Source organism: Coffea eugenioides, unplaced genomic scaffold, assembly GCF_003713205.1.
Source record: "Coffea eugenioides isolate CCC68of unplaced genomic scaffold, Ceug_1.0 ScVebR1_945;HRSCAF=1709, whole genome shotgun sequence".
Taxonomy (NCBI): Eukaryota; Viridiplantae; Streptophyta; class Magnoliopsida; order Gentianales; family Rubiaceae; genus Coffea; species Coffea eugenioides.
The window spans coordinates 1-14044 of record NW_020864826.1 but is presented as its reverse complement, the minus strand read 5'-3'; the positions used below and the strand labels follow the sequence as shown (position 1 = coordinate 14044).

Genomic DNA, 14044 nt, shown 5'->3' with positions numbered 1-14044 from the left:
GAATCTCCCCCAAAGGTTCTATCTATATATACTTATTTTGTTCTCTCATTCTATTAAAAATTGTGTATTCGCTTGGATATCTATTGATGGACGAGCTGCACCAGGCAGTGGCCCCTGAGGAGGAGGCTCACCTCGGCCATCCCGCATGCCCGAGGTGAACTCACCTCGTCCCTCATCAGAACTCGTCCGCGTCTCGGGGTTATCCCTTAAGCCCGGCCGGATCCCTAGTCTACTGTGTAGGTGATCTCGGCACATCCACCTCAGCTGCACGCTGATAATGTCAGGACACCTGACATCACCCGGGATCAGTGTGCTTTATCTGAAAAGCACTGTTGCACTTAATGGGTACTGCAAAGGACTCCCCGTCACCATGTCCGGGCGGCTACAGTGTCAGAGTCAGGCCATCTGGCAGGGAGCAGAGCCGTAATGGCAGGACATGGGTCCCACCGGTATAAGACCTCCGTCCTGCCCTCCACTCTCACTCTATAAATACCCCACACACTCCCAACAAGTAAGATACACTGTTCATTTGCTCATACTCTAGCATTTTCTCGTTCTCATACTAACTTAATCGTCGGAGTGATACCAGGGGAGAAGCCCCGCCATTCACTTCGGACAAGAAGGTTGACTTCGGACACACGAATTCACCTCACCTCATCTCAGAGAGGACTGATTTAGGTCGGCTTACTTATCCACCAAAAATCGCCTCTTCAATTGGCGCCGTCTGTGGGAAGGAGATTACTGCTAAAATGAGATCCACGCGCTCCAGAAGCGGAAGAGTTCCCTCAACTGGGGCTGGGCAGACATCCGGAGCCCAGCAAGATCGTATCTCTGAGGAACATGGGTCCCAAAGGACCCAGCCCAACAATGAGGAGGCCATCGCCAAGATGGCCGAGTTTGTCACGGACAACCCCAACATCTTTGAGGAACTAGGAAGGTACCTCAAGAGGCAGGGAAAAGAAAAAGCCGAGTCTTCCAAGAGGAGACCGACGAAGTCCCCTGAAGTGCCCTCAGGCGAGGACTCCGAAGATGGGCATCTATCTCGGAGCACCTCCAGGCGAGCCTCATCCAAGGCAACCTCCAAGATTGCCTCCATCTCCCGAGCGTTTTCTCGGGGACTACTGGGAAAACGAGCCGAGGACCCACCTCGGCGTCCCGGAGGCCTAGCTTCTGATTACATGAGGGCTCCGCCCTTCACTGATGACATCAACGGGGAAATGGTGCCCCCGAACTTTAAGCTTCCAAATTTGCACACCTATGACGGCCGAGGTGACCCCGAGGATCACCTCCGCGCCTTCATCTCCGCATTCCGACTCTACTGCGTCCCCGACGCCGTGATCTGTCGGGCTTTCCCCATCTTCCTGCACGGGACCGCCCGGAAGTGGTTCTGGAGTTTAGAACCGGGGAGCATTTCCTCCCTGGATGAGCTGATAGACCGGTTCATCCACCGCTTTGTGTCGTCTCGACCAATAACAAAGACTTCAGCTTACCTCTTGAACCTGCAACAGGGTCAGGGCGAGTCACTTCGCTCATACGCCCAAAGGTTCAATGAAGAGAATGTACAGATACCTGACCAGAACGAGCAGGTAACTATCGCCGCCTTCACCAACGGGTTAGTGGCAGGGATCTTCAACACCGAAATCCATCGGCAGTACCCCCGTACACTCCGGGAGCTCTGGGAAAGGGTGGACCAGGGAATCCGAAATGAAGATGTAAATCGCATGAAGCGAGAAGCCCAAGCATCTCGTACGGGGCAAGATCCCCGGAGGAGGAAAGACACTGGCCGAGGTGAACCAGGCCCAAGTGGCACTTCAAACCAACCCCGAGACCGCCGAAGTGTCTTCGACCGGATCGTGAAAGGCAGATCGTCCACCTCGAACGCCGAGCTGACACCCCTCAATTCGAGCCGGGTCCACGTCCTGGCTGTGATGAGGCAGAATCACCTCGGCCGAAACCCTCCCGAAATTCCGGGGAGGAGAGATAAGAGGAACTCGAACCTCTACTGTGCCTACCACCGTGATGTAGGGCACGAGACTGAAGACTGCAACGACCTGAAGCGGGAAATCGAAAATTTGATCCGGCAGGGATACCTGAAGCAATTCGTCCGCAAGGATGGAGGCTTCAACCGAAGTGTCTCCCACCGGGAGAACCGGGGCCCTCGCCGCGACGACAGACGGGACACGAACATGCATTGCCGAGGTCCCGAAGACCGTAGGGAGGACAAGCAGCCCCCACGCGATGGCTCACCGGGCTACGGCCCCAACATCGCCGGGGTGATCAATACCATCGCGGGAGGACCAACGGGAGGAGACAGCCAGAACTCCCGGAAGCGGACCTACCGCCAGGCCGAGATGGAGGTGGCCGAGCCGAGCTCTCGGCTGTCCGAGGTCATCACCTACGGTCCCGCTGACCCCGTTCCTGCGGCCTCCAGCAATCATGAAGCTCTTGTGATTGAAGTCCTCACCAACAACTACGTAGTCAAAAAGGTCTACGTAGACCCCGGAAGCTCGGTAGACGTCTTGTACTACCGGACTTTCGAAAGTTTGAAACTGACCAAGGAGCAACTCACTCCTGTCAGGACTCCCCTCGTGGGATTCGGGGGACACGTCGTCCACCCGGAAGGCATGTTGACCCTGGTGGTAACAATCGGGCGTCATCCACGCTGCCGAACTGTGCCTGTCAGTTTTGCGGTGGTCAAAGCAGACTCCCCCTACAATATGCTGATAGGCCGGCCCACGCTCAATGCCTTGAGAGCCGTATACTCCACCTACCACCTGAGCTTTAAATTTCCAACCTCTGCGGGGGTGGCCGAGGTAAGCAGCGATGTGGGCGCCGCCCGGGAATGCTACCTCGCCACCATTCAAGCAGCAGTCACCCCCCGGCCCTCACCGAGGTCAGAAGAAAAGAGGCCAGCGGTCCTCTCCATAGACTGCATCGACCCTCAGAAGGCAGAAGAGCCCAACAGGCTGGAGCCCGGGGATGAGGTGGAACTGGTGGTAGTGGATGAAGCGAAACCTGACCAAGTGGTCCAAGTAGGGGCTGGACTACCCTCACCCCTGAAAGAAGAAATGATCTCCCTGATCAAAGACCACCGAGACGTCTTCGCGTGGTCCGCGGATGAAGTGGTCGGAGTGCCACCCGAGCTCATGACTCACCAACTCAACGTTGACCCGCAGGCCCGACCTGTGCGACAGAAACGAAGGCACTTCGGCCCCGAACGTAGCCAAGCCATATCGGATGAGGTCGACAAGCTCTTGCCGGCCAAGATGATCCACGAGGTCCAATATCCCACCTGGCTGTCCAATCCAGTCATGGTAAAAAAGGACACCGGGGGATGGAGAATGTGTGTCGACTTCACCGACCTCAACAAGGCCTGCCCCAAAGATTGCTATCCTCTGCCAAGGATAGACGCCCTCGTCGACGCGGCGATGGGGTATGAAATCCTCTGCTTCCTAGATGCCTTCAAAGGGTATCATCAAATAGGAATGAGTGAGGAGGACCAAGAGAAAACGGCGTTCTACACCGACCGAGGTACTTATTGTTACACTACCATGCCCTTCGGGCTAAAGGACGCCGGGGCGACCTACCAAAGGCTGATCAACCGGCTCTTCCAGAATCAGATCGGCCGCAATGTGGAGGCCTATGTGGATGACATCCTCGTTAAAAGCCTCACCACTTCATCCTTTCTGTCAGACGTGAGGGAAGTCTTTGGTGTCCTGCGAGACTCGAGGATGAAGCTGAATCCCAAGAAGTGCGTCTTCGGCGTCACCTCGGGAAAATTCTTGGGGTATCTGGTTTCCCACCGGGGAATCGAGGCCAACCCCGACAAGGTGAAAGCCATTCAGGACATGTCTCCACCTCGGAACATCCGAGAAGTCCAACGGCTAAATGGACGCCTGGCCGCGCTGAATCGCTTCCTGTCCCAATCAGCTGAGAAAGCTCTGCCCTTCTTTAAGGTGCTCAAGAAGGCTGATCAGTTTGCCTGGACGGAAGAGTGCCAGGCTGCTTTCGACAAACTGAAGCAATACCTCCATCACCTACCCACTCTCGCTTCACCTCGGCCCGAGGAGAAGCTCTACCTCTACCTCTCCGCAGCCGATGAGGCCGTCAGCGCTGTTCTTATCCGGGATGAGGGCACCCAAGTGCCCGTCTACTATGTCAGCCGAGCTCTCCGCGGACCGGAGACCCGATACACTTAGGTGGAAAAACTGGTGCTGGGGCTAGTTCACGCCGCTCGGCGGCTGAAGCCCTATTTCTTGGCTCATCCCATATCCGTCCGGACCGACCAGCCTCTCCGACAGATACTGGTTCGACCCGAGGCCTCCGGGCGCCTCACTAAGTGGGCCGTCGAGTTAGGGGAGTACGACCTGTCGTATGAGCCGCGCACCGCCATAAAAGCTCAAGCCTTAGCCGACTTCTTGGCCGAGCTCACCTTCACGGAAGGTCCAGAGTCCACCTTTTCCCTTGCCGGGGTGAGCACCCCATCCCTGTGGACATTGTATGTGGATGGATCCTCTAATGGGGACGGTAGCGGAGCTGGACTTCTCCTGGAAGGACCTCAGGGAGAAGTGTGCTCTTACGCCCTCCGCTTTGGCTTCCCAGCCACCAATAATGAAGCCGAGTACGAGGCCTTAATCGCTGGATTTCAGCTGGCCCGAAGGCTCGGCGCACAACAAATCCACGTCCGCAGTGACTCCCAACTCGTCGTACGCCAAGTCCTTGGTGAGTATGAGGCCAAGGATGAGACCATGCAACGATACCTCTCCAAAGTACACCAACTCACGGCGTACTTCGAGTCCTTCGAAATCCAAAGAATACCCCGTTCCCAGAATAAGCGAGCCGACGCCTTATCCCGGCTGGCTTCTACGTCATTCTCTGACCTCAACAAAACTGTCTTAGTGGAAGTCCTGAGTGAACCAGGATACGTGGGAGAGGTGGCCTGCCCCGTGCACTCTGAAGAATCATGGATGACCCCGTTCATCCTTTTCTTGGGTCAAGGAGTCCTCCCTGAAGACCGAGCCGAGGCGAGAAAAATACAACGCAAGGCGGCTCGGTACGCTCTCCGCGATGGAGAGCTGTACAAACGTTCCTACCTCGGCCCATGGCTGAGGTGTGTCACTCCCGAGACAGGACGCCACGTCCTTCAAGAGATCCACGAGGGCTTGTGTGAAGCTCACGTCGGCCACAGAATGCTAGCCAAGAAGGCTCTGCTTCTTGGATATTTCTGGCCCTCGGTTCGACAAGACGCCCAGAACCTCGTTCTCGGCTGCCATTCCTGCCAAGTCCACGCGCCCGAGTATCACCAGCCCGCCAACTTCATGGTTCCCATCACTTCACCCTGGCCATTCGAGCAATGGGGGACAGACATCATAGGTCCTTTCCCCAGAGCCGTCGGGGGCCATACCTTCCTGGTAACCGCTGTGGATTACTTCACCAAATGGGTTGAAGCCGAGCCACTAAGGACCATCACCGGGCTGGTAATTCAAAAATTCTTTTGGAAATGCATCGTCTGCCGCTTCGGCATACCACAGGTAATCATCTCGGATAATGGGAGGCAATTTGCCGAGAACCCCTTTAAAACTTGGTGCACAAACCTTGGCATCAAACAACATTTCACTTCGGTAGGCCACCCCCAAGCCAACGGCCAAGCAGAAAACTTCAACCGAACTCTCTTGCATGGCCTCAAGACTCGACTACACCAAGCTGGAACATCTTGGGTCGAAGAACTCCCTAGTGTCCTTTGGTCTTATCGGACCACGCCGAGGTCGGCCACGCAAGAGACCCCCTTCTCTTTAACATACGGAGCCGAGGCTGTCATCCCTGCCGAGATCCTTACCCCCAGCCCTCGGCTCGCAGCCGAGGTTAACGACGAAGAAAGGCAGTTGGATCTCGACCTCGTCGATGAGCGAAGGGACCTCGCCTCAGCCCGGATAGCTTCCTACAAGAGCACAGTGGCACACTACTACAATGCCCGTGTCAGGCACCGTCGATTCCAGCCTGGAGACTTGGTTCTGAGGAAAAACTCAGTCAGCCGAGCTGAACCGCAAGGGAAACTATGCCCGAAGTGGGAAGGCCCTTACCGAGTTGTGGAGTCTGATCTCAAGGGATATTGTAAACTGAGCTACCGAGATGGCTCACTAGTGCCGAGGTCTTGGCACGCCGAGAACCTCAAAATGTATTGTGCTTGAATTTTTAATCAAGATATGACTTCGGATCTTACATTATTTTTCAACATCGGTTTCACGTTATTAAAAAATAAGGGGGGACAAGCAAGGGACGAAGTCAAAACAGACGAAGTCAAAGCAAGAAATTAAAGTGCGGAGGTGAAAAGAAATAAACTTTCATTCAACAAAGGAGCGTTACAAAAAATACAAGGCCGAGGTCGGAGTGCTACTAAGCGCTCTCCACCTCGGCCACCCCTTTAAGACCCACGAGCCTAGACCCCTGTCTCGGCTCCATTCCCCTTTTCGGCTCCCTCCTGGGCAGCCTTCTCTCCGGCCTCCTCTCCACCGGGGTGAAGCTCTTCTCCATGCTCTTCGCCGATGTTCCCTCCAGGCACTTCACCCGTCCCTTCGCCGAGGCCTACATCGGCTTCTTCTCCTCTTTCCTCCTCGAACGCTTCGTCGAGTTCAGACAGCCATTTGTTGAACTCGTTTTGAACCTCGGCCAGGTTCCTCCCGGCTCGGATGCCTTCGGCCATCCGATCGCACAGCTCCGTGGAGTCCTCGTTATAGTGAGCACTGTTCCTCAATGACTCCAAAGCCTCGGAGGGCAGATGAGCTGCGGCCTGGTCTATGGCCGAAGTGAAGCCCAGCATGAAGGATGGCCTTGTCAGCTGGCCGAGATCCCCAATGAAGGTCTCGGACCTCCGGAAATCCTCGACGGCCGAGGTCCTCGCGCTATCAAGGGATTGTTCGTGATTCTTCTTCGCCTCCTCGGCCCTCTTCTGCTCTTCCTCAAGAGCGGACCTCAGACTGTTGGTTGTGATCTCGGCCTCCTCCCCTTTAGCCTCGGCCTCCTTGAGCTGCCTCTGAAGCTCGGATTTCTCAGATTCAGACACCACCAGCTTCTTCTTCAACTTGACAATCTGATCTTGCAGCTTGCCGGTGTCCTGCTCCTCGAGCAACTCGCAGTACCGATGTGCCATCTCGGCCACAAAGGCTGTTCTGGAGGCCGTGGTCACCATAACGCTTTGGAGCATCTCGGCCGGGGTCAGCTTCCTTGTGAAGTCCAAGTCTCTTGGCAGAGTGGACTGCATCACCAGGTCTTGGGCGACCCGAGGATTCGAGCATCGGTCGTTGACCTTGAGCGACCAATCCGGACACCACTGCCCGCCGGAGTGAGACTTATCCTTCCCAGAATACACTGGGGGGCTATGGTACCGGTTCCAGAGCGAAGTCGCCGTCACCGCGTTGACCGGAGCTTTCAGCTGTTTGCTTCGGCCATGTTGAGGTGGAAGTGCCGTGGTCACCCCTAGTGGCACCCCCTCTGGTACCGAAGTGGACCCTGTGGCAGCAGCAGCCGAACTGCTCTGAGCTGCCGTGGTGGGGGTGGTCTCCTTGGCCGACGTCTTGGGAGGCTGCCCTTGTGTTTTCTTCTTGGGCGGGGGCGCCGATGTCTCGCCCGAACTCTTCCTCTTCGACCTCTTCGCCACTTCGGCACCTGAGCTCGACGTGATGATGTCGGACAATTTGGTCACTGCACAAAGAGCAAATATTATCATGTGCCTTAGCCGAAGTGAAATCAAAGCTATGAAAGAAAATTACAAGGTATCTTAAGTTTAGTGGAGGTGAAGGGAGTCTTGTCAGGAGGGATCAAAGCTCGGCTAATTCCCCCGTCAACCAGCACGGCTTCGGGGTAGTCCAGACTGTATATCCGAAGTCCCGACCCCATCAGCTTCTGGAAGTCCTCCTCCTTGGCATCCCCAGCAGAGGGATCGGCCTTCGCTTTGATTGGCCTCCACCAAAAGCCCCTGGGGAAGTCCACCTCGGACACAAAGAAGTAGTCGCGCTTCCAATTCTTGATTGAGCTGGGAGCGCCGACCACCAACTTCGGAATGGCATTGTTCCGATTGCCAACATAGAACCATCCCTTGTCTGTCCCGTGCGCCTTGAGGGTATAGCATCGGCGGAAGAGGTCGACAGACGGAGTCACCTCCTGATGTCGGCACAGCATCTCGAACCCAATAATGATGCGGATCGCATTCGGGGCGAGTTGGGTAATCCTCACGCCGAAGTGACGGAGCAGATCCCTGAAGAACCTCGACGTAGGCATCCTCAGCCCGGCCTCCAACTGTTGGACATAGATGGCCACCATGCCAATGGGGGGCTTCTCGGCTGAGTCATCCACCCCGGGCGGTGTGATCTCGTACCCCGACCGGAAAGGGTACTTGTTTATCACCTTCACGACCCTATCTCTTCCGATTCGACTTCTAAACTTCGGCATCTTGCCGAAGTCGATGTTGGATGTATCTTCGGGAGCGACAGGCTCCAGTGCGTCCTCGTCGTGTGGTATCTCGACGCCGAGTTCCTCATCATAGGCCACTTCGGAGCCACCATCGCTCATCTCGGATGACTCCAATTCGACGTCAACCTCCTCGCGGACCTCCTCGGTGGATCCTTCCCCAGAGCTCGGCATCGACCCATCAGAGCTGGACGTCGTCACTTCTATAGGATCCGGCCTCACCTCGGTTCGATAACTCGGTGTCACGGTTTCTTTGTGGGTCTTAGCTGTTTTGGCCATGGGTGAAAGATGAGGTAAGAAAGAAGAAGAATACTTACTATTGCCTACGGAGTTGGACGAAGTGGATGACCTCGGCTTTGATCTCGGCTACTAGACCGACCTCGGCTGAAAGAACTGACCTCGGCTACGCTCGTGAACTTGCAAATCTCAAATGAAAATGAAAGGTGTGAGAAGTGCAGTGAGGGGGCCCCCCTATTTATAAGGGTTTGGGCGGAATATGAAGAGGCGGCAAGAATGCGAAAGGACGGCCACGTTCGAACTCAGAACGTCGTGCCTCCCTCTCTCCTCATTAATGCCCCGTCCTTTCGGCTGACACCCTGCACGAAACGTCCCACTACTTCATGACGCGACGGTTACCAGTGACCACGTCCCTTCAACTGACACGCCCACGTGTCACGTCCCCGCATCTTCCGGGGCAGTTTCGGGACTCCGACTTTCTACGACTTCGACACAAGGAAGCCTCGGAACCCCCCTAGCCCGGAGCTCCCGAGGCTTGGGGGGCTTATTGAGGAGGCTCACCTCGGCCATCCCGCATGCCCGAGGTGAACTCACCTCGTCCCTCATCAGAGCTCGTCCGCGTCTCGGGGTTATCCCTTAAGCCCGGCCGGATCCCTAGTCTACCGTGCAGGTGACCTCGGCACCTCCACCTCAGCTGCACGCTGATGATGTCAAGCCACCTGACATCACCTGGGACCAGTGCTTTATCTGAAAAGCACTGGAGGCACTTAATGGCACCTGCACCATACTCTCCGCCATCATACCCAGAAGGCTACAGTGTCAGAGCCAGGCCGCCTGACAGGGAGCAGAGCCGTAATGGCAGGACATGGGTCCCACCGGCATAAGACCTCCGTCCTGCCCTCCACTCTCGTTCTATAAATACCCCACACACTCCCAACAAGTAAGCACACTGTTCATTTGCTCATACTCTAGCATTTTCTCGTTCTCATACTAACTTAATCGTCGGAGTGATACCAGGGGAGAAGCCCCGCCATCCACTTCGGGACAAGAAGGTTGGGACTTCGGCACACAACCGAATTCACCTCACCTCATTCAGAGAGGACTTGATTTTAGTCGGCTACTTATCCACCAAAATCGCCTCTTCAGCCCCCTTTCTCATACCTCGCGAGGGAATCAATGAAGGGGGTTCAGTTCAACCGCCAACCCCTACCCCTCTTACCAGAGATTTCGGTTTGGGGCTCCTTTCCCGGTGCCGCAAAAGCAGAGGAGGATCGGCCCAGACCCGAATCCACTATGCTTAAGGGGTCCTCACAAGAGGCTCGCATTTAGCCCTTTCTTTCAAGCTAGTGATAGAGTCATTCCCCTCTGCTTTACCTTAATTGTTATTTGAACAAGTAAAAAGTTTCCGTCTTGCGTCCGAGTGGGGATAGTATTCTCTTCTGGCATTCCATGAGTTTTGAAAAAATCCAAAACATCTCAGAGATAGATTAGAGCACGGTAGAAATTTCTCGAAACGAACCGCCACTTCCTTGTATACGCTTTAGGAGTCCATTGATGCAGAAGGGCCTGGGGAAAAGCTTGAAAAAAGAAAAAAAAAAATAAAAAAAAAAAAACCCCCGATCAATCAACCAAAGTACTGATTCACAAACAAAAGAGTAGGGAGTTCGGTCAGAGACTAAAAAGTACGAGTGCTTTGGACACCCCAGTCTTTTTCGAAGTCCTGATAGATTACTGTCAAATTAAGCTTCTTCTGCCGCTTCATTGGTTGATTACGGCATTTACTAACGGTTGTCAGCACATAGGGTGTATTCGAGCCGAGTCGAGCTCGAGTACCGCTATACTCGAGCTCGACTCGGCTATAATATAATTATACTCGAGCTCGAGCTCGAGCTCGATCGAGTCAGAGAATCACAGCTCGAGCTCGAGCTCGATCGAGTCCTTAAAAAGCTCGAGCTCGACTCGATAAGGGTACTCACCCGTAATTTCTCAGAATTTATTTACCTATATTAGTAATTTTATATATAATTTATTTTTTATTTTTTTATGTGATACTTGATAGAGCTCGTCGAGCTCTCGAGTATCAAATTTCTGAGCTCGAGCTCGACTCGATAGCTCTAACGAGCAGCTCGAGATCGAGCTCGAGCTCGATGAAGCGAGTTCGAGCTCGAGCTTCTGATCGAGTATATATCGAGCTCGAGTCGAGTAGCTTGACTCAGCTCCACCCCTAGTCAGCACTAAGAAAGCAAATCGGACAATAACAAGAGATCAGTACTAAGTTAGAAGCAAACTAAGCATCATTGGATCCTTCAGTTTTTTTAAAAACTAATTTTTAAATACTTTAAAAAATTTTAAAAAGTACTTTGAAAGGTACTCTAAAAAGCAATCTAAATTTTTTTAATATTTAAAAAATATCCCAAAATATATTTTAAAAACTTTAATACTCTTAAATATTTCAAAATATTTTCTAAAAATATCCCAAAATATACTCTAAAAACTCTGTTACAGTAAAATTTTTCAAAAACACCTCCAAAAATAGCTAATCCAAATGGTTTTGCAACTAGAATGTAAACATCCATGGCCAGCTCTGCCATTAGCTAGCGAATAAGAGCATTTTTCTATTTTATTAATTTGAGGACGAAATTAGTTTAAGTAAAAATATTGAAAGTCTAAGCCATTTTTCCATTTTATTAATTTGCTTATATTTGGTTGTGATTTTAGGGCTTTAGACAGGACTACTTGGAGGTTCACCCTCCGAATTGGTGTGCAAGAGCATTTTTGGTAAGCGAAGAAATTGTTTTTATTTTTTTAGTAGTGGTTCTTTTTAGTTTTTTTTTTAGCTTTTCATCTTAATATTTAAATATGGATTTATTAATTGAATTATTTGTAGAAACCTGATGGCAATTTCATCCTTATTTTCCCTCCTGATACCGATGTGCACTCTGCACCCCCTGAGGCACGCAAAATGCTTTACTACGAATTTATAGTCTTGTACTTAGCCTAATTGATTGTGTATCATCGCAGATTGTCGTTTGCCGGCCATCAGCCTATACATTCCTAATTTCCGAACCTTTTGTATCATAATGCTGTCTCGTGACTCAGATTTACTAGTCATGTTCGGATTAGCCGAAACTTTTGTAACTAATATTGCAGATATTTGAACCTAAAGGCCCAATAAAGAGTTGCCAAACGGATATGGCTTTGTTGAAAATCCACATAGTTCCTTTTCACTTCAAAGATAGTAGTATTTTCGAAACTACTAGAAATCAAATTACTGGTAGACAATTTCGTGACTCGCACATTGGCATCCATAATTTTGTACAATTCAATGGGGCTTATAGTTTCGGTTTCAATTTCATAATACAAACCAAACACCCGATAAGCGTGATATTTGTCTTAAACCTTAATTTACCTAGTAATGACATTAGTCAAATAAAGAGGCAGGAAAACTCATTTAACTAAATAACCGGTTGGAACGACGTCGGGTAAGTGGTGCTTCATGTCATCGAGAACAGACCCAATTGGCCTTAGACGCTAGTCCTAGTCATTTGAATCTTTAGTAGTATTCAGTATGTTTTATAAACAGTTTTGCATAAAGAAAAACAGACCCATGTGGGCTCAAATCAATAATGAGCTCAAAATTCACCGTTGATCATTTGAGACTTGGATCTGTGACTGCCAAACCTACTGAGCCTGTTACCCCCAATGACTCAGGCACAGAGCTTTCGAGTTTAGAACAACTTGTGGTTACCAGAATCAGCCTGTGCACCGGCCTTCATCATCAGCATGAGAATCCTTTCTGCCCTCTATGTTCATGTTCTTCTCATCGCACGGTTTAGGTGCATACTTTTTCTATTTAGGTGCATTACTCTGCAGTCTCTAGGTACACATTTATGCCGACTTTTCAATGTAAGCTTTCCAGTTGGGTGAAAAATTCTTCTTATACCCTTAACTTCCTAAAACCAGTAAGGTGTATTTGCCTATCACCACAGAAGTAAGGTATGTTTGCCTATCACCACAGAGGACATCAGCCAAAACATTAGTGCTATTCTTTGAGCATTTCATGTTGTACGACATCCTGGAAACCACTTTCAATAATCTTGGCAATGTACTAAATTCTTAACTAAACCCCGCTGATAAAAAATGGACAATCTTCAGAACTTTGGCAAAGATAATGAAGAAATTTGAAGATCTTTCAGGTTTCTTCTCCGTGTTCATTTCTAATTTTTAACATGGGCGGTGGAGGGCTAAGAGTCATCAACATGCGAGAAAAAGTAGTTGAGAAAAATTATGCTCTCTCATTGAGTCCCCATCTTATTACTACTCTCTATCTAACCTTCCCTCATGGAATTTGAGAATTCAAACACGTTACTAGTGCAACTTAGAGGCGTCAACACCTTTTGCTGGGAAATCCAGCTCGTTGCCATAGCAAACCTTAGCTGTCTCCCGTGGCAAATCCCAAGATATGAACACAACGTTGTGTTGCCTTGAGAGAAAAGTCCAAGTGAAATGGCAAGAACCCGGATCAAAAATTAAATGCGCACGGAAAGCATCACAAGACAAAAAGACCAAAGTCCTTGAGCCTTGTCTCGCCCCACCCAAGCACCAGAAATTTACCTACCTTCTGTAAGGCTGAGAGAACGCTTCGGCCTCAGTAAAACTAGTTACAAGGGCTGAAAATTTCAGCTGACACATTCCTTGACCTGAAACCATAGGCAATTCTACCATCCACCAATAACTTAGATGATATTTTGCATAAAAAGCTGAGGGAAATGGTTGTTCGACATATTTACGTATCCGGTTTTAATAGCAACCAGCTAGCATTTTGCCCGAAATCGTTCAAGCTTGTAGAGTACTCCACTCTGTAACAGTGAAATTCTATGTCGAAGGGCCTGCAAAGTAAAACCTAAATAGCAACTATACATCCATAGCAGTACCTAAATCCGGCATTTAGTGTTCTCCATCTGCTCTCTTCCCCTTGACAGAAAAAATGAGCCATAGACTTTGATGAACACAAATGCTTAAAATAGCTATAGAGACAGTATAAAAGATTCAATATCATCTTATACCATCCTGCATCACCATCAACATGATAAGCATTCAACGATTCCGTTTGTATCCATTTCATGTCAGGACATGAAATGTCAATCTCTGCAGAGAAACACACAGCTCTAGTTATAACCTTGACACATATATCATAGTTGACAAAAGTGCCTTCCGCTGGTCGCATTCATCAGCATGAACTTTAAACATCTCAATCTAGCAATTCAACTAATGTAATGCTGGTAAACAATCCAAGTCCCTGCCCAGTGATAAAGCATAGGAGTTCATGCAATCAAATTTTCAT

At 50.7% G+C, this 14044-nt stretch overlaps 1 protein-coding gene across 1 annotated transcript; it reads left to right on the top strand.

Annotated features, from left to right (window-relative positions):
- The first annotated feature begins 749 nt into the window (after positions 1-749).
- LOC113759145 lies at positions 750-6188 on the top strand. Its single transcript, XM_027301714.1, has 2 exons — positions 750-4157; positions 4290-6188. Exons 1-2 carry the CDS (start codon positions 750-752, stop codon positions 6186-6188), a joined length of 5307 nt encoding a protein of 1768 aa, XP_027157515.1.
- The last annotated feature ends 7856 nt before the right edge of the window (positions 6189-14044 follow it).

Bases quoted from the DNA above. Each gene is read 5' to 3' on its own strand.
- LOC113759145 (XM_027301714.1), top strand. From the start codon at position 750: ATGAGATCCACGCGCTCCAGAAGCGGAAGAGTTCCCTCAACTGGGGCT. The intron at 4,158-4,289 runs GTCAGCCGAGCT...CGGACCGACCAG, and splicing joins CCCAAGTGCCCGTCTACTAT to CCTCTCCGACAGATACTGGT.